General features: G+C 44.3%; 1 protein-coding gene across 50 annotated transcripts in view; it reads right to left on the reverse strand.

Annotated features, from left to right (window-relative positions):
- Window positions 1-20,361, reverse strand: part of PTPRD (protein tyrosine phosphatase receptor type D) — a 794,829-nt gene that overhangs the window by 18,348 nt on the left and 756,120 nt on the right. For all 50 annotated transcript variants that reach the window (XM_033173198.1, XM_033173199.1, XM_033173220.1 and 47 more), the window contains 3 exons: window positions 4,469-4,754; window positions 3,329-3,507; window positions 1,605-1,731 (listed from right to left, as the gene is read on the reverse strand). In XM_033173198.1, coding sequence (XP_033029089.1) covers window positions 1,605-1,731; window positions 3,329-3,507; window positions 4,469-4,754 — 592 coding nt within the window. The remainder of the gene's footprint in view (window positions 1-1,604; window positions 1,732-3,328; window positions 3,508-4,468; window positions 4,755-20,361) is intronic.

Raw genomic sequence — 20,361 nt, forward strand, 5'->3', positions numbered from 1 at the left:
CACTGCCTCCCCCCATCCCCCGTCGTGTTCGGCGGAAGGTGGGGGGAGGCAGCAGCGATGTTGCTGGATCATGCCAGCACCTCCGTTCACCGAAAGAAGCTTCTTTCGGCGAGCGGAGCTGCTAGCACGATCCACCAACACCTCCGCCGCCTCCCCCCACGTCCCGCCGAACGCGACGGGGGATGGGGGGAGGCGGCGGGGAGCGAAGGGGATGTTGGTGGATCGTGCCAGCAGCTCCGTGAACGGAGCTGCTAGCACGATCCACCAACACCTCCGCCGCCTCCCCCCACGTCCCGCCGAACGCGACGAGGGATGGGGGGGAGGCGGCGGGGAGCGAAGGGGATGTTGGTGGATCGTGCCAGCAGCTCCGTGAACGGAGCTGCTAGCACGATCCACCAACACCTCCGCCGCCTCCCCCCACGTCCCGCTGAACGCGACGGGGGATGTGGGGAGGCGGCGGGGAGCAAAGGGGATGTTGGTGGATCGTGCCAGCAGCTCCGTTCACGGAGCTGCTAGCACGATCCACCAACACCTCCGCCGCCTCCCCCCACGTCCCGCCAAACGCGGCGAGGGATGGGGGGAGGCGGCGGGGAGCGAAGGGGATGTTGGTGGATTGTGCCAGCAGCTCCGTGAACGGAGCTGCTAGCACGATCCACCAACATCTCTGCTGCCTCCCCCCACGTCCCGCCGTATTCGGCGGGAGGTGGGGGGAGGCAGCTGCGATACCTGCTTTTGGGATCGGTGGGTGGCAGGGAGGTTGGTAGAGGATTTCCTCCACCACCCCACGCGCTGCCCGCCAATCCCAAAAGCAGGCTTTTGGGATCGGTGCGGCATGGGATGGTGGAGGAAACAGCGGGGATGCTGCTGCTTTCTCCACCACCCTGCGCCCCGATGCCAAAAGCAGGCTTATCCCCTGTTGCTTTAAAGGGACATGGGGAGGAGGGGAGAAACTTTCTCCCCTCGTCCCCATGTCCCTTTAAGGAAGTGGGGATGAGCCGCTGTGAAGGGAGAAGGGGCTTCCCCTCCAGCGCTCCCCTCCGTGTTTTTTAGAGGAGGAAAACCAGGAAAATATTTTTTTCCTGGTTTTTCCCCTTTAAAAAACAAGTGCGTCTTGTGGTCCGGAGCGCCTTATGGACCGAAAAATACGGTATATTTGTACATTTTTATTATGTGCGTCCTTGAGGATTAGCTTCCTTTCCATTGTGCCTAGTGAAGATGATTGCCTAAACAGTGGTACCCCGGGTTACGTACGCAATCTTTCTGGGTCGCGGTATGTAACGTGGGCGTATGTATCACGAACACACAAAAAAACCCAAAAAACCCGGAAGATGTGCGATTTGAGCACTTCTGCACATGCACAAAGTGCACAGAACGCTTCTGTGCATCCGGGGGTCACGCACACTCCGAAAACACTTCCGGGTTGTGGGCGTTTGCAACTTTAACGTCTGCAACATGGGGTGTGCGTAACCCGGGGTACCACTGTATACCAATAATAGTTGGTCCAGTGTAAGTAACCGCTCTTTTGAGTCACTTGCTCTTGATGCGCATCCTATGCCAAACCAATTTTTTGACATTGACTGTCTGGAAATGTGCCACATACTTACTCTGCCCATTTCTCGTAGTTTAGTAAGCATGACTACGATGGTTGAATTGTGCTCCCAAAGCATTCTCCAGAAATCTTCTGTTGTTTCTGCCAAAGGTCCCTGTGTAGCGATATAGGCTTTTTGTTGCCTAAGTTTAAAATATAAGGGCAAACATTTACCAATCCAAGGAAGTCAAAAGACTCTCTTGTTGAATGTAAACATTATGCTGAACCATCAACTCTAAGCCATGTACAGCTGTAAATTATTGATCATAAGCACATTAAAAACATATTAAAGGTTGTTTAATCAAACAATAGCATTGTTTTGTTTTTTTGGAAGTTTGTGGAAGAAATGGCACTGTTAATATTGTGATTTATGGCTTTATCTTATTTAAATTTTAATGCAGCTCTAATAGCTCAATTTTGTGAGTTGCAAAAAGCACTTAGGAAACACTTAGTGGTAAAGCTCCATTTTTGCATTCAAGGCTGGCTGTCATACAGTCTATTGAGCTTATGACTTATGGCCCCAAAGCACGTTTTTGTTTTGTTAACTCTTCTAATGACGCAAAAGTATCGGGGAAAAGTTTTGAGGTCATGAAAAGAGGTGGGAATGTGGCAGGCTAGTTCATTTTCTTAAAGCTGCCAAGAAACATGGCCACACTTTCCCCTTCTACAAGTAGAAATCTTCTATTCGCCCACAGAGCCTCAGTCCACACATTTAGTATCTGCATAGTATCTTAAATAACCAGCTGCTGGAGTCCTACTGTTTGTAACTGTGCTGCATTTCTGTACCATCTGTTTGCTGCTTTACTGCCAGCATTTGAGAACAGTGAACTGAAACTTCCATATGTTAGTATCTTAACATGTATTATAGGAAAATCAATCTGTTATTGCTGTGACTTCCCATTTGCAGAAGTGGACATGTGATAATCGAGAAAAACTCTACATCACAGCATTTTGGGGAAAGGCCCTTTCGGTATTTTCCCTTCGTGACGGGGAACCCTTTTCAGTGCCTGCTCTGTCTACATTGCTCTGGCAGTGATGGGAGAAGATCTAGGCAGAGCATATCTTTTTTCTCCAACAGCATTAGCCTTACTGATAAGGGAGCGGTGCTGAAATGCAATGCACAGAAATACAGACTCTCCCTATGAGAACAGACATGTGACTGGTACGGTAAATGACCCCTGGTTGGTTAAGTCCAGTCAAAAACGACTATGGGGTTGTGGCGCTCATCTCGCTTTCAGGCAGAGGGAGCCGGCATTTGTCCACAGACCACTTTTCAGGTGGGGCCAGTATGACTAAACCGCTTCTGGTGCAATGGAACACCATGACAGAAAGCAGAGTGCATGGAAACACCGTTTACCTTCCTGCCACATTTATCTACTTGCACTGCCATGCTTTCAAACTGCTAAGTTGGCAGGAGCTGGGACAGAGCAACGGGAGCTCACTCTGTTTCATGGATTCGAACCGCTGACCTTTGGATCGGCAAGCCCAAGAGGCTCAGTGGTTTAGACCACAGCGCCATCCGTGTCCCTCTACTGGTACAGGAAAAAACTGTGGTACTACAGCGACTGCCACAATAGCAAGAAGAAACAGCTGCACAGTGCATTGGGTTGTGTCCAACTGTGTTAGAGCAGACCCACTGAAACTGACCCACTTCTGTCGGTCGATAAAAACTTACTGAATTTGTAAAGAGGAATCTTTTTTTTTTTTTTTACCACACAGAAAAACCCTGCGTTTTAGTACCTGTATCCATCGATAAAGCTGGCATTGATATAATCAGACCCTTCTACCCCTCGAATAGGCTGCAAACATATCCTTGTGGATTCATATGGCATAATATTAACAAGGCGATTTTTAAATTTATTACATGGAAGATTGGCACTGATGAATCTTGAAGTGTGAGCTTTAGAGCTGGCTAGCCGCTGTGGAAAGAGAGAAAGAGCATAATTTTGCAATTTAATCAGACCAAACCTTCTTATACAGATAATTTCCTATCACTTCTTCACACGGCACATTTTTAAACTATGGAACATGCTATCATAAGATAGTGCGGTGTTCCTGACTTGGAAGGCTTTGAAAGGGGGTTAGAGAAATGAATGGAGAACAAGGCAATGCCAAACGCTACTAGCCAATGTGGATATGTACTAGCTTCAGGAGGTATGCTCCCGAAAAGCCTTTGCTAGGGTTGGGGAGTGAGAGGGGGCTATTGCAACCTGTGGGCTTCAAACAGCAATGTGGTTAGCCATTGTGAGAACAGAAAGCTGGACTAGAAGAAGAAGAAGAGTTTGGATTTGATATCCCACTTTATCACTATCCGAAGGAGTCTCAAAGTGGCTAACATTCTCCTTTCCCTTCCTCCCCCACAACAAACACTCTGTGAGGTGAGTGGGGCTGAGAGACTTCAGAGAAGTGTGACTAGCCCAAGGTCATCCAACAGCTGCATGTGGAGGAGCGGGGAAGCGAACCCGGTTCCCCAGATTACGAGTCTACCGCTCTTAACCACTACACCACACTGGCTCTCAGGCGTTTGCTCCACGCTAGCCAGGCCTTTGCTCTGATCCTTTGGGGGGGGGGGGGCATTCTTGTGTCCTTGTCCAATTGTTTGTTGAATCTCATATGCAAAAAATAAAATAAAATACGCATGTTTCAAAACCCTGCTTTAATGCAACACTAACTCTTTAGAAAACAAACTTACAAAGGTATATTTTGCATACCCCCTAGCAGAACGACTAGACTCTGTTGCTAATCCTTCATAGGGAAATCTACCAAAGCACATGAACTCACCCTAGACCCATTTGGAATCAAGTATAACTTCCCCCAACCCCCCAGTGTAACAGTTTTCACTGTAAAACCCAGCGGGGAAACCCCCGTTATACAAAGTACCTTAAATTCCAGTTCCATCCCTGTGACATTCTCTCCTGCTTCTATCTGTGTCAGCTTCTGGATATATGCATACAGGTTTCTGGCTGGCACTTCGGTATTTCCACATGTCACTGCTTCAAGCAGTGCATCGTGGATAAAGATGTATTGGTCCTCTGTTTGAACCATGTAATTCCTCTGGGCTCTCATTAGTGTTACATGGCCATAAATATCTACAGTCTTTTCATGCTTTATTCTCTCTAGCATGGCATCTATTACAATGAAACAGCCGGTCCTGCCAACTCCGGCACTAGGGGGAAGAAAAACAAAACACAAGATACGTGTAAGCGATAGAAACATTACGGTACAACACTTCTTGACATACTGTCATGGCAACATACATCATTGCAATTGATCCTGGTTTCCAGTGTCTTTTTCAGTATAAACAAAAAAAGGGGGGGAAAGAAATCGTGTCACAAAGAAGCAGCTCCCAACACTATGGAAGTACTATGGGGAAAAGAGCTTTGCTGGCAAGTGACAACGAGTCACAGAATCACAGAACTGCAGAATTGGAAGGATGCAGAATGCTGTAGAATTTTTCCAGGATGAAGAGGAACCAGCAGTAAGCACTCTATGCATTTGGTCAGTCAAGCAACTACAAATACACCTAACTGTATTTTAATATTTGATGGAAGCCACCCAGAGTGGCTGGGGAGACCCAGCCAGATGGGCGGGGTACAAATAATAAATTATTATTATTATTATTATTATTATTATTATTATTATTATTATTATTATTATTCTAACAGTAATCTCATGCAGCCCACATTTTACCAGCTTCTCTGCAAGAATATCATGGGGGACTTTGTCAAAAGCCGTACTGAGATCAAGATACACTAACTATGTCCACAGCATTCCCATTGTAACACTGTCATAGACACACACACACACACAGAGAGAGAGAGAGGAGAGAGAGGAGAGAGAGAGATTTGCCTGGCATGACTTGTTTTGAGAAACTCATGCTGGGTCTTAGGAGTCACAGCATCCTTTTCTAAGTGCTTAAAGACCAACTGTTTAGCTAACTTGCTCGATGACCTTTCTTGGTATTGATGTCAAGCTGACTGGTTGGTAGTTACCTGGGACTTCTCTACCCCCCCCCCCCTTTTGAAGATGCGGACAACCTCTAGTTTGCAGGGACCTCCTGTGTTCTCCAAGCATTCTCAAAGATTATAGACAGAGCCTCTGAGATCCATAACTCCTTTAGTACTCTCCAGTGAAGCTCATCAAGCCCTGGAGATTTGAATTCATTTAAAGTAGCTAGGTATTCCCTTACCACCCTTTTTCCTATACAGTGGATGCTCGGGTTGCGGACGTAATCCATGATGGAAGCACGTCCACAACCCACAGCATTCGTATCAAGCAGCACCGCGTCTGCGGACGTGCGTGACGTAATCCGGTGCTTCTACGCATGCGCGAAGCACGATTTAGTGCTTTTGCGCATGCGTGAGTGCTGAAACCGGAAGTAAACCATTCCAGTACTTCTGGTTTGGTGCGGAACGCAACCTGAAAAGACGTAACCTGCAGCGGCCGTAACATGAGGGATGAATGTATTGGGCTGCAGCTCCCTCCTTTTATCATTTATTCTTTCATCACCAGGTTGGGCACTGCTGTACTTTTGGGTGAAGACAGAGGCAAAGTAGGTGTTGAGCAGTTCCACCTTCTGTCACCCAATAGCATTTCTCCATCTTCTCCATGCAGAGGACCTCTTACTTGCTTGTTCTTCTTCTTCTTCTTGCTTCAAACATAGTTGAAGGAACCTTTTTAAAAATTGTTTTTAACCTCTCTTGCAAGCCTGAGCTCATTCTGAGCTGTAGCCCACCTGACATTCACCCTGCAACTGTTGGCTACTTGTGTATACTATTCCCTTGTGAATTCCTGTTTTCCATTTCTTATACATAAACCACAGCTCATCTGTAAGCCCCTTAAGCATTTGTGCCTTCAATATTTCACCTTTAAGGAACTCCCATCCACCTTGGACTCCATTCTCTTTGAGTATTTCTGACCATGCGATCTCACCCAGTAGTTCCTTGAGCTTTCGGAAACTGGCCTTCCTAAAATGTAGAGTGCATGTCTGACTACACTCAGCTTTCCATTGCCTTTGTATCAAGAAACCCAAGAGGACAATATCACTTCCTCCCAAGGGTCTCAATACTTCTTGGTCAATCAGTTTCTCCCTGTTGGTGAGGACCAAGTGCCCTTGTTGCTTCTTCCACCTTCTGCAAAATGAAATTGTCAGCAAGGCAATGGAGGAGTTTGCTGGAACTTTCATTCTTGGCAGAGTTTGAGTTCCAACAGATATTGTGGTAGTTGAAGTCTCCCATGATTACTTTATCTCTCCTTTTTTGAGTGTTTGGTAATTTGCTGTAGGAAGGCATCATCCAAGTCTTCAGCCAGGCTTGGGGGGTTTATAGCAGACACTTACAGTAAGGTCTCTCTCCTACATTTTTTTACCCATATACTCTCAATCTGCCTTTCATGCTCCATGTAGTGGATTTCTTCACAAGTGTACACATCCTTTACATATAATGCAACTCCCGTTCCCTTCCTGTTTGGTCAACTCCTTTTTAACAGATTATTCCCCTCTATTTCTACAGTCCAGTCAGGAGTCTCATCCAGTTAGGTTTCAGTATAGTCTATTAGGTCCTATTTGCTACCCTATATTAAGAGCTTACATTAGTCTTGCTTGTTTCCCATACTCTGTGCATGAGTACAGAAGAAGAAGAAGAAGAAGAAGAAGAAGAAGAAGAAGAAGAAGAAGAGGAAGAAGAGTTTGGATTTGATATCCTGCTTTATCACTACCTGAGGGAGTCTCAAAGCAGCTAACATTCTCCTTCCCTTCCTCTCCCACAACAAACACTCTGTGAGGTGAGTGAGGCTGAGAGACTTCAGAGAAGTGTGACTAGCCCAAGGTCACCCAGCAGCTGCATGTGGAGGAGCAGGGACGTGAACCCAGTTCCCCACATTACAAGTCCACCGCTCTTAACCATTGCACCACACTGGCTCAGAGACAACTGAAACCATGAGTCATTCCCTCCAGCTGCTTCTTCTTGCAGTTTCCTGCCCTTTAGCAGGTTTCTGGAGCACCACCTCAGTTTCCTGTGGCTCAGTGAAGCTATTATCCAAGTTAATATTGTTTCCATCCCACTAAGGATTTAGTTTTACACTAATGGTTATCACTGAGTGTATTTTCCACCTTACCACACATTGTAGGCTTTACTCCAATTAACTAAATAAACCTAAAGAGACTGAAATATTTTGATTTCACACTATGCTGTTGTCTGACATGGCAACAATGCTTCCTGAGCTCAGGGCCTGTATTGGTGCCCTGAGCACTGGACATTTTTGAATCTTTCATGAGATTTAGTTCCATGAAATCTTGACAAGGGGTGAAAATAAATATGTGTTTGAGAGGACTGGGGGAAATGCAGAGGTAAAGGGCTTTTTTTCATTCTCTGAAAAGACTTACATAGAAACACAACATCACCAGGCGAGAGCTGACCCCAGGATCACATGAGCATGATACTCCCAGGGGCTCTCCAATCACCCTTGTTAGTTGACTTCCCTGCAACATGCTTGAGGCTGAAATCCATGACACAGGAATGTGGTTTTATTATAATTTTCTTCAAAGCGGCCAATTAAAACCCCACAATTAAGGTGTGTTTTATTAAAGTAGGGAAAAAGTCTTTTGTATCATTGATAATAACATCCCTTAAACCAGCTAAACCTGCAAAAGACAAAAATATCGATGTCCCTTTTGTTAATGACTTTTAAAAAAGGAAGATTTTTCTCCTAACTATACACAACAAAGCCCACTGACATTTTAGTCCAATCAAGAGTGATCAGTCCGCGGTATTGCTTTGTTAACTAAATTAGATAAAGGAATTAATTTGTCTTTTGATTTGTATGTGAAATTGTTGCGTATACATTTTTGTCAGAACCACCAAGGTCAAACTAAGCAACCCACATTTCTCTTATCTAGCTCATTATTCTAGGATTCTATTATTAAATGCTTGTTATTGGTTCCCCCCCCCCCCCCACAACCATCACTGTTGTGGTGTGCATGACTTAAACTGAAGGATTAGAATTCTTAAAGAGTAGGGAAGTCTCTTTGATCTTGCGGACCTGAGCTTGGTGGCATGGTGATAATAACTGATGTGCATTTTGCTTCCCTCCCTAACTCATTTCTATAGCGCGAGTCCCAAACATAGCATGAACAGTACAAGCTGATAAGGAATCTCTGGGTTATCTAAGCCTTTCCTTGTCTGAGTTGCCAGGCACTGTTCCTTCAAAAGGAACAAACTAAGCCCAAAGCAGTTAAGTTTATTACGTTTAGCCGGAAAATCTTAGAGCAAAGAGAGGGCAGGGGGAGATCTGCCTCACCAAATGCTAAACTCTACAGATCGGGTAGCCTATGTACGGGACCTCCAAATGTTCAGGCACTCAACTCCCATCGGCCCCATCCAGCATGGTGAATGGTCAAGGATAATGGGAGGTGTAGTCCAAATGGGTACCAATGTTCTGTGGTCTAAATTTTAAAGACATGCTGATTCCCAATTTTCAAGAGCTGTCAGAATGTGTTTTGCGTGTGCACAAGCAGTTATAATCCTTTAGTAAAATATTAATAAATTACTTACGCTCTGGATGTTTGGTGTTTTGTGTGTGGTGGTGTGTGTGTGTGTGTGTACATTGTTTTTTGCTTATGTATTGGCCTATAGCAGGGATGGGGAACCTGATACATGAAAGGGATTTGCATTCAACTCCTTGCTAAAATGAAGGGAGGAACTTCATCTTAGCAGGGGGTTCCATGCAAACCCCTTGTAACCTGGATGGGATCTGCCATTTAAACCCCTGTAAAATCACATATTTTCTGTGTGTGTGTTTTAGTGAGGTGCTTTGAAGTCCCAGCATTAGGACTTTGATGCCCCCATTCACCTGATATCAGGAGACTGCGAGGACAAGCTGATAAGTTTCTGGTCCACAGATCCAAAAAGGTTCCCTACCATTGTTCTATAGGATAGGAACAAAAAGTTCATTTGATCAGCTTTCTCTGAAGTATTCAGAGCTTCACAGGACTCTTCGTTCTGTCTGGTGAAGAGTTCTATGAAGCTCAAAAGTTTGCATGCCTCTACCCCACAGGTTTTTTGCATCACTTCTGGAAATTAATCTGGCAATTTGAAGGGGGAAAGTTCGAACGTGGTAATTCCTGAAGCATATTGTTTGAATGGAGACAAGCCTGTTTTCAGGATGGAGGCTTAGGTCATGAATGTTAGCAGCACGTCTACTCGGAAGTAAGTTCCACTGTGTTCAATATAGCAAAGCCCTACGAATGTGAATATACCATTGCAGCTGCAGCCAAACAGTTATTCTAGAATCATAGAATCATAGAGTTGGAAGAGACCACAAGGGCCATCCAGTCCAACCCCCTGCCCAAGCAGGAAACACCATCAAGCATTCCTGACAGATGGCTGTCAAGCCTCTGCTTAAAGACCTCCAAAGAAGGAGACTCCACCACACTCCTTGGTAGCAAATTCCACTGCCAAACAGCTCTCACTGTCAGGAAGTTCTTCTAATGTTTAGTTGGAATCTTCTTTCTTGTAGTTTGAATCCATTGCCCCGTGTCAGCTTCTCTGGAGCATCAGAAAACAACCTTTCTCCCTCCTCTATATGACCTCCTTTTATATATTTGAACATGGCTATCATATCACCCCTTAACCTTCTCTTCTCAGGCTAAACATACCAGCTCCCTAAGCCGTTCCTCATAAGGCATCGTTTCCAGGCCTTTGACCATTTTGGTTGCCCCTCTTCTTTGGTTGCCCTACTTCTTGTAAGATCTTCCTTTCATTCACTTTACTCAATAAGGCTGCTACCAAACTCTAACAGTGTGTGTGTGTGTGTGATCTTTTTATTTCAGTTAGCAACAGAAATTGCAGTGTTTACAAGCCAAAAGACTATGCAATCCATTAAACAAGCATGCTACTAGGAAATTGTTATTGCTTCAGTGCTATCATTCATCCAGTTCCAACATTTGTTTTCAATATCTGCAAACACAACTGAGTCAGTCCTGTGGTTGAAATATGCTCTAATGTCCCATGATGTGATACAGCTACAGTATGCAAGAAAAGGGAACTTAAGAGGCATTCGGGGGCCATTCACACTGAAGGCATTGTGTGGCTGTGCTTGGAGATTGGCTTTTCTGATTAATTTGTTGCTATTGCAGTGCTGGACCCTTAACTGATATTTCAGTGATCTGGCAAGGGAAGCCATTGTAATTACGAGATTTCACAGGCCATTTATTTGGAAGAACAAAGATATTAAAATATGGGCCAAAAAATCATTTAGGACATATCTGACATATATCAGGGGATAATCCGATGAATTTTGCGGCTTTGGAATATATAGAGACTGCCATTTATGAGGTTTGAGTACATAAAGCAACTGTGATAAAAACAGAACGAAACAAAGGGAAAAAAGCTGATGGAAAGGTACAGAGTTTATGGAGAAGTTATATGGTAAATTAAACGGCAGTGCCAAAAAACAAAAACAGCAGCAATTTTGCTAGGAAGATTATTGTGATCAGAAAACAAACTGCACCATTTTTACACAAAGCAGCGTACTCACCGTAGCTCCTTGCTGTGCAACTCAAAGTATTTGAGTTTTATAGGGATATTCATTCAAATTAAGTAACAATGTTACCTAACCTGCACCATAAGCTACCCGGACCTTATTGAAAAAAGGGGGGGGATACAAGCAGGGCTTTCCCCCCCCCGCCTGAACTCACTGGAACTCAGTTTCTGGCACCTCTCAGGTGGGTGCCATTGCCATTATTCATGGTGAGTTCCGGCACTTCTTTTTTCTAGAAAAATAGCACCGCATATAAGTATTTATGTTCATATTTAGTATACTTATATCCAATGCTTTTTTAAGAATGAAGCTCTGTGGGTGCTAGTACAAAATGGCTGCCATGGACACACACACAAGAAAGGCATCAGTACTCTGTCCTGGTAATTACCATCACAAAGCATGCTTTTATTACAACATATTCAGTGGTACTCACCTTTAAAGCCCTAAACAGCCTCGGCCCAGTATACCTGAAGGAGTGTCCCACCCCCATCATTCAGCCTGGACACTGAGGTCCAGCTCCAAGGACCTTCTGGCGGTTCCCTCACTGTGAGAAGTGAGGCTACAGGGAACCAGGTAGAGGGCCTTCTTTGTAGTGGCGCCCTCCATGTGAAACGTCTTGTCAATGATCTGAACACATGATGAACTAAGGACATATACCTATCCTGACTGCAATCCTGCCACACCCTGCCAGTTAGGGTAGGAAGATGGGGTTGGTGAGGCAAATTGTTGTGCCCGTCTGGACCCGGGCACAGTCTCCACCCCCATCAATCTATCCGGACACTGAGGACCGGCTCCGAAGGCCTTCTGGCGGTTCCACTCCCTGCGAGAAGCGAGGTTACAGGGGAACCAGGCAGAGGGCCTTCTCGCTGGTGGTTGCCTGCCCTGTGGAACACTCTCCATCAGATGTCAAGGAAATAAACAACTATCTGACTTTTAAAAGATATCTGAAGGCAACCCTATTTAGGGAAGTTTTTAATGTTTGATGTTTTATCATGTTTTTAATATTCTGTGGGAAGCCGCCCAGAGTGGCTGGGGAAATCCAGCCAGATGGGCGGGATATAAATATTATCATTATCACCACCATCATTATTAAACTCAACGTGGCATACATGAGATTCCTAGGCGGTCTCCTGTCCAGACACTGCTTAGCTTCGCAAGGTGGTTGCAACATGTTGCCCTCAGACCAAAATAACAGGAACGACACATAGATGGAGGTTTGATGGTGGAGGGAAGGACTGGTAGACTGGCAGCGTTATGGTTGACATAGATTCTTAGCATTAAAAAAAGAAGCTGTCAAGTGGCGCTGCTACTTTATTGCCCAATGCTGTTTTGTCATTCCACCGAATAAGGAAGCTTAATGGCTAAAGAAAATTCTCCTGATGATTACTGAGAGGAGTGCTTTTTGATTCACATCGGTGAAATCAATGGGCTTAAGTGTGATTAACTTATATTGGCTGTTAGGTACAACAGTTATTCAGATCTGTGTTATACCGCTTAGAGAGTTGGTCCATGCTTTTCAGGTGGGAACACAGTGTGCAATTAAAGCAATTGCAGATAACAATATGCATACAATCGGCAACAGTGGTTTGAATATGCATTTTGCAATGTGCAAGGCCAGCATGCAGGAAGGCAGAAGTATCTGCGGAACCAAAGGGGTAGGCTTTGTGCATCTCAGTGTTTTGCTTCATCCAGGCACACAGCATGTACATTTGGATGACACAGGCATATCTTAGGTTGGTACAAACACTTTAATGTGCTGAATTGGATCAAATGAATTTCTAATCTTTCCGAACATGGGGAGGAAGATTGTAAAAATTTGATGTCATATAAGTCACACGTATCTACTGCTTCAGAATCAAAATGTAACATCAGAAGCACTTTCATAGGACATGGTAAAAATTTCTCTTTCATGGATTTCATTCCTCAAGCTGATGATCAGCTAATTGTTGGCACTGAGGAATCCCTGTGCATAGCGGTACCCAAGCCAACAAACAGTAAGAAGTTTAAGAATAAAGCAGCAAGAATAGGACAAAGTAGATGCATGTCACGTGAGAGGGAAAGCTTCTGTACTGTAGGGTAAGTTGTGCAATGCAACAATAGCTGTTTTGTTCAAATCAGTGGGAATAATGTAAGTATCTGTTGCAGAGTGCTGTGTACTTTACAGCACTTATCTCTTTCCTCCACACAATACCTGCAGGAAGGTAAGATAATGCTTACAAGGTAATTTATATTAGACAAATCAGTGGGAACTAATTGTACCTAATACAAGAAGCAAGTACTATACACAGCAGGCTTAATCACAGCCATTTAAGGTTACGAGATTTCCACTGGAAAAAAGAAGGAGACGTGAATGTGGAGTTGAATTAGATTATACTACTTATTGCCTTCCATCTCTGTGGTTCCATTCATGGAGAGATTGAGGCCCAATTTACTGATTAAAATAAAAAGGTAAAGGACCCCTGGACAGTTAAGTCCAGTCAAAGGCAACTATGGGTTGCGGTGCTCAACTCGCTTTCAGGCCGAGGGAGCTGGTGTTTGTCCACAGATAGCTTTCTGTGTCATGTGGCCAGCAGGACTAAAGTGCTTCTGGTGCAAAGGAACACTGTGATGGAAACCAGAGTGCGCGGAAACGCTGTTTACCTTCCTGCCAGAGTGGTACCTATTTATCTACTTGCACTGGTGTGCTTTGGAACTGCTAGGTTGGCAGGAGCTGGGACAGAGGAATGGGAGCTCACCCCGTCACGGGGAATCGAACCGCCGACCTTCTGATCGGGAAGCCCAAGAGGCTCAGTGGTTTAGACCACTGATTACACATCTAGTGAACAGTCTCTCCATGCATTTACGTTGCTTGTAGGATGATCAAAAGGTTTGGGATCAAAAGGTATGATGACTCCTGGGCAACTTTTCATTTCGAGGCACTTCTCAAGTGTGGTTCTAATCAGCCTGAACCACATGGGTATCTATGCATGCAGCCACAGTTTAGGTTACAGTGGCAGTCATGTTACCAAGGCGGCATGTAAAGTGGGCTTAAGCACCCATCTTAAGAAAGGCTGTGGAAGAAGAAGAAGAAGAAGAAGAAGAAGAGAAGAAGAAGAAGAAGAAGAAGAGGAGGAGGAGGAGGAGTAGGAGTTTGGATTTGATATCCCGCTTTATCACTACCCGAAGGAGTCTCAAAGCGGCTAAATTCTCCTTTCCCTTCCCCCCACAACAAACACTCTGTGAGGTGAGTGGGGCTGAGAGTCTTCAGAGAAGTGTGACTAGCCCAAGGTCACCCAGCAGCTGCATGTGGAGGAGCGGAGATGCGAACCCGGTTCCCCAGATTACGAGTCTACCGCTCTTAACCACTACACCACACTGGCTCTCTTGGCTTCAGTGAGAGCAGAAACAAATGAATGAGCGATTAATGCTCAAGAAACAAAGTCATCTATCCTTCCTAGAATATTTTTTAAGACCACGGCAATTTGCGATATCAACAGATGGCATATTACCGTGTGAGCCACGAGGCACATTTTGTGATGTCTGAGTGACAAATTCCCACTGCTGCAGTTCTTATTTCTGAGCTGCAATGCCTCTCTTCTGCCTTGCTGTGTTTACTTCCAACAGGGCTATAGGGGAGGAAGAGGCACAGATCCATGTATGTCCTGACAAATGATGCCCTTTACAAATATGAGGATTTTTCTGTTGAGAGTAGATGTACCCAGCAGACAGAATGCTATACCTGAATCAGACTTGACTTCAAATCCCTCCTCAGATGCCAATTTCATGGGTTGGCCTTGTGAACTTATGAGCCCCATCGATTGACTCTATAGTTCTGCTTTAATTCTCCAAAAGGAAAGGAGAAAAAAAGAATAATAGAGGCCTACCATACACTGAATGTGCTATATAAAATTGCAAGTAAATGGTTGTAAGGATCACTGAATAAAACTGTATTTATATGGAAAAGATGATAATTTGTAGGGATCCTAAATCTACATTTCAGCTCTAATCAACAAAGGGACTAAGCATCAGAGAGGCACAATCTTCTCTAAGTAAGAGATTATCATTAGAAGCTATTTAGAGGGTTAAAAAGGGAGCAGAAAGAGACATTATTCTAGTTTAGAAGCCAATGATGATGCATAGCTAATTAGAACATTATGAAATTAAAAGTGGAGATTATTACCCAAGGAAACAACAAACCTCAATAGCACAGATATCTGTGAAACACCGCTTTATAATATCATTTAACCTGTGTCTATGCATGCATGTGTAGCAATTAAACAGGGAAACTGTGGCTCAAACTCAATGGCTGAATTTGAATCAGGTGTTTTGAGGGGAAAGACTAAGATGCCAAAAAAATGCAACTGAATTTAGTGGCAAAATCTCCTTATCTTAATGGCACTTAATTTTGCACGCTGTATATGGAATGGACTTCTTCACAATGTATTCAATTCCCATTATGGTCTTTGTGAATTTATGCAATGCATGCATAAATTAGGATAAAAAACCTTGCGACCGACCAGCAAGGAACATGGCAAACCCTGTCCCTTTCCTCTTCATATGTATTGCGCTCATATCAAGACAAGCTGCATACCCACCATTTTGTAACTTGGTCTTTGTCTGAAACTGACATTTAATCCTTACCAACTGGTTTGCTGAACCACCTTCACTGTCAGCAACTGTGATACAGAACAAACATACACAACACATCATCTCTTTTGGGGACCATGTGCAGGAGTGACAAAAACGGGTTTGACCAGCAGGCAGAGGGAACAGTCATATCTCCATTGTAAGACACCTTTAAACTTGCTGAAAAATAACGCATGCGGAGCTTGGTGGAGCCACATTTACCCTTCTGTACAATGACTGCAGCAAGGAAACATGTTCTGATGTCCGTCACTAGGACTCGGGCAATAGCCAGGCTATTACAGAACCTTCTGGCATTTAAGGGAAGATTTAGAGGACGAATCCATATTTGTTAGTAGCTAATAGTTGGAGATTAAGTACTACACCATTCCTTCTGCCCACTGAGTTATCGTAAGTCATCAGTGAGAGACAATGTGATACTATCAATAGTTCTGAACCTAGTTCAAATCCCTGCTCAGCCATTAAGCTTATTGGATGGCTTTGAGTCAAGGCTAATCTACCTCATTGAGTTATTATGCAGGGAGATGGGATGGTCATGCCCCAGGTGCATGATTTTGAAAGGGCGTGAACCAGGTGCCCCCATGCAAGGATCCCCATTCCACCCTTCCTGCCGCTGGGGGTCTTTGGGCCCTGGAGCCCGGCCTGGCCTTGTCGCTGTGTCCCTGGCCCCCTTGCTGAATGGCCACCTAGCCAGTGTTGGGGGGATGCACCTGCCAAGAGCTGCGTCAGTTGGCCAGCCCCCGCGTGGGTGGGCAGGAGGCATAGCACGGCACTGTGAACCTTCTGTGCCCCATGCCTGCCCAGTGGCAGCAGCAAGAGCTGGGCTGGTGTGGCAAAGGATGCAAAGCCGCTGATGGGACGCGAGCGTGGATTCTGCCCCAAGGAAGGGCAAGATAAAACTGGAATGAAAAAAATCGTTTCTTCTGTTTCATACACAGCTCATCACAATGTCTTCTACTTCACAAACCCAAGGGGCTTCTTATGAACTATCTGTCAGTTTGCATTTCTTAGTACAGAAAGTACTGATCTGATGTGTAGAGCTCTTTCCTATTCTACTTAATTCAAGAGGGTTCTGGAAGCTTCTCTGTGTGAAAGAAACAAGCAGAAGGTTCACAATGTTTGGGTTATTCCTTCAGAGAAGCTGAGTACAACTGGCTTAAACTGGTTCTCTTATCTCTCTCTGTCAAGCTCATGCTGACTATAAAAGTAAGGCCCGAAAGGATTTGTGACCATTATGCTCATTTGCCTTCAGTTGCACTAAAGTTCTGCTGGATGAAATATTAATTGCCTTTGGTCTATTTTGGGGGGGAATCCCGCAACGTGTTTAAGTTTATACTCTGCTAACTATATGTTGGAATCTGCTCTGGATCAATAATGATGTAGAATTTCATGACTACTCTATTCTACCAAACTGGAGCAATTGAATCCAACTAGCTCAGTTCATTTATTCACCCACTTACCAGATTATTAAGGCAGCTGCTGGACACCCATCCCACTACCTCCCATCTTGTACCTGAAGATGCTAGTGCCTGAAGCTGGCATATTGGTTTATTTCTAAACTGTGGCTTCTATATCCATATCATTTCACCTTTCAGCAAACCATAATTTTGAGATATGCTGCTGTTTGAAGGGCCAAAACATACATTAAAGGAACATTGGAAACAGAACAGGAGGCAGGTAGGTAGCCGTGTTGGTCTGCCATAGTCAAAATAAAATAAAAAATAAAAGGAATCCCTTCCAGTAGCACCTTAGAATACCAACTAAGTTGTCTTGGTATGAGCTTTCGTGTGCACTGCAACAGAAGTCACCAGACCCTTATATAGTGAGAGGGTGGGGAGGGGTATGACTCAGAAGGGTGGTGGGAATGGAAGGGTTGTGGGAATCAGGAGGGTTATGCACTGAATTACAACATGTGAAATGGTAATACAATCAAAATGCCACATGTAAACCAATACTGCAACTCAATATTCTGTTGAAAGGAACAATTTAGGACAGGGGAAAATCAAGTCAGTTATGCATATCATTTTGAGGGGTGGTATTTTAGTAATGGAACACTGATTGGAAGGACTCTGTGCAAAGATAACAGGACTATTTTTACGGCTACATTTTCGTTGTGGAGGCACGGAAAATGCTTTTTGACAAAGGAAGGCTTGCATGCTGACTACTTTAGATCAAATACAGGCTGCTTCAAGTGCAGCCAAAGAGGTTAAGCAGCCAAAATTGATGCTATGCATTCTGGTGTGCTCTGTGTCTGAGGCTATTCGAGAATTCACTGTAGGTACAGCTGGGAAATCTCACAAATACCCCTTGTCCAGATCTCAGCTATTAGGGTTATAAAAATATTTTCACATTTCCTGCAGATGGCTAGATTCTTTTCTTTGCTCGTAATTTTAATTCAGAATTCATTACAGACAGCTGTTGGCTCTGATAGAAACTAATTGCTCTTTTACCAGACTCAGCTGTGAGCAGTCAGGCTTCCTTTCCCTTATAGAGTATATATAAACACAGGCAGGAAAAAAATTAACTAAATACATGTGGATAAAATGACTCATTGAGAATACTGATCAAATAATGTTTCAAACCACAGCACAGGTCAAAGAAAATTGCAAGACTCACAGGACATGATAATATCAGGAAATAAGGATCACTGCTAACTAATTAGTGATAAGTCTATATAAGTGGCACTTCTATTTCAAGAAATACACGCAAGACTGTATTTTTGTAAGTGGTCAGTTTAACAAACTGAAGCATCATCAATCCACCAGGAACATACTGTATTCAGCAGAAAGGTATTTACACAGGAAGACAGTGCCTGCTAGCAGGATCCTTGCACCTAATCCATTCTTTTCCGGGAAAATAGATAGCAGATGTGCAGAGGATCCAAATACTTATGACTACAGAGTGTCTCCCCGAAATGCAAGTAAGCTGCCATCATGCACTGAAAAAGCAAAGGTTAGCCACTTTTGTTGGGGAACACCAGTACTGTGCTTCAACAATTGGCACAGCCTGCCAAGCAAGCGCCTCTGCAGTGCACTTCCTACTTGAAAGGATGCTTCAAAACACAGCACAGGTCAAAGTAACAGGAGATATACAGCAGAACAAGCAGAAACTGCAAATGGTCCTTGCCTGAAGCTCCCTTCAATGGGTAGGAAAGTATAGCGGTACCTCGGGTTAAGAACTTAATTCGTTCTGGAGGTCCGTTCTTAACCTGAAACTGTTCTTAACCTGAGGTACCACTTTAGCTAATGGGGCCTCCCTCTGCCACCGCGCCACCGCCACACGATTTCTGTTCTCATCCTGAAGCAAAGTTCTTAACCCGAGGTACTATTTCTGGGAAAGTGGAGTCTGTAACCTGAAGCGTCTGTAACCTGAAGCGTCTGTAACCTGAGGTACCACTGTAAAGGTATTTGAGAACAGTGAACTGAAACTTCCGTATGTTAGCATCTTAACATGTATTATACAACAATTAATCCGTTATTGCTGTGACATCCCATTTTCAGAAGTGGACACGTGATAATCGAGTAAAACTCTACATGACAGCAGTTTTAGGGAAAGGCCCTTTCTGTATTTTCCCTTTGTGGCGGGGAACCCTTTGCAGTGCCTGCTCCATCTACATTGCTCTGGCAGTGATGGGAGAAGATCTAGGCAGAGTATATCTCTTTTCTCCAACAGTATTAGCCTTACTGATAAGGGAGCAATGCTGAAACGCAATGCACAGAAATACTGACTCTCCCTATGAGAACAGACATTTGACTTTGCTGACCGGTACAGGTAAGGTAAGGTAAAGGACCCCTGGACAGTTAAGTCCAGTCAAAAGCGACTATGGGGTTGCGGCGCTCATCTCGCTTTCAGGCCAGGGGAGCTGGCGTCTGTCCACAGACGGCTTTCTGGGTCATGTGGCCAGCAGGGCTTTCTGGGTCATGTGGCCAGCAGGACTAAACCGCTTCTGGCGCAACAGGACACCGTGACAGAAGCCAGAGAGCACGGAAATGCCATTTACCTGTTTATCTACTTTCACTGGCATGCTTTCAAACTGCTAGGTTGGCAGAAGCTGGGACAGAGCAATGGGACCTTGTGAACCGCCCTTAGACCTGCGGGAATAGGGTGCTATAATACTCATCCTACTACTAAAGCTCACAGAATTTTATCATCTGCTCATCAATAAGTATTCCCTCAAGTAATCGGATATGGTCAGTTTTGATTCAGAGCTTGCATTAGCTGTGGTAAAGAGGACGGAGTGTTCAGACCAATACTAAACATCACTCAGAGGTAAGTGCCATTAAATTCAATGGGACTCATTTCCTGGTCAGCATGTTTATTTATTTTTAATGCACTTTTACAACTTTTTACACCATACAATATTCATCCTTATCTCTTATCCTCGGACTTCCCAGTCCATCTCTCCATGGCATTCTAGGTAGTCTTTTGTTGGCTGCATAATCTATTATTCCACCCATTTTCATCTCAAATCTTCCTTTATTTAATGTTACCTGCTGCTCATGTGCTCATTCCTACTTGCAAGATAACTGACTATTATATCCTCTGAGATACTCTTCAAAACACTTCCACTCATCTTTTATCCGTGACTCATCCTTATTTCTTAGTTTCGCAGT

This window comes from Lacerta agilis, chromosome 16 (genome assembly GCF_009819535.1).
Source record: "Lacerta agilis isolate rLacAgi1 chromosome 16, rLacAgi1.pri, whole genome shotgun sequence".
In the NCBI taxonomy this organism is placed as follows: Eukaryota; Metazoa; Chordata; class Lepidosauria; order Squamata; family Lacertidae; genus Lacerta; species Lacerta agilis.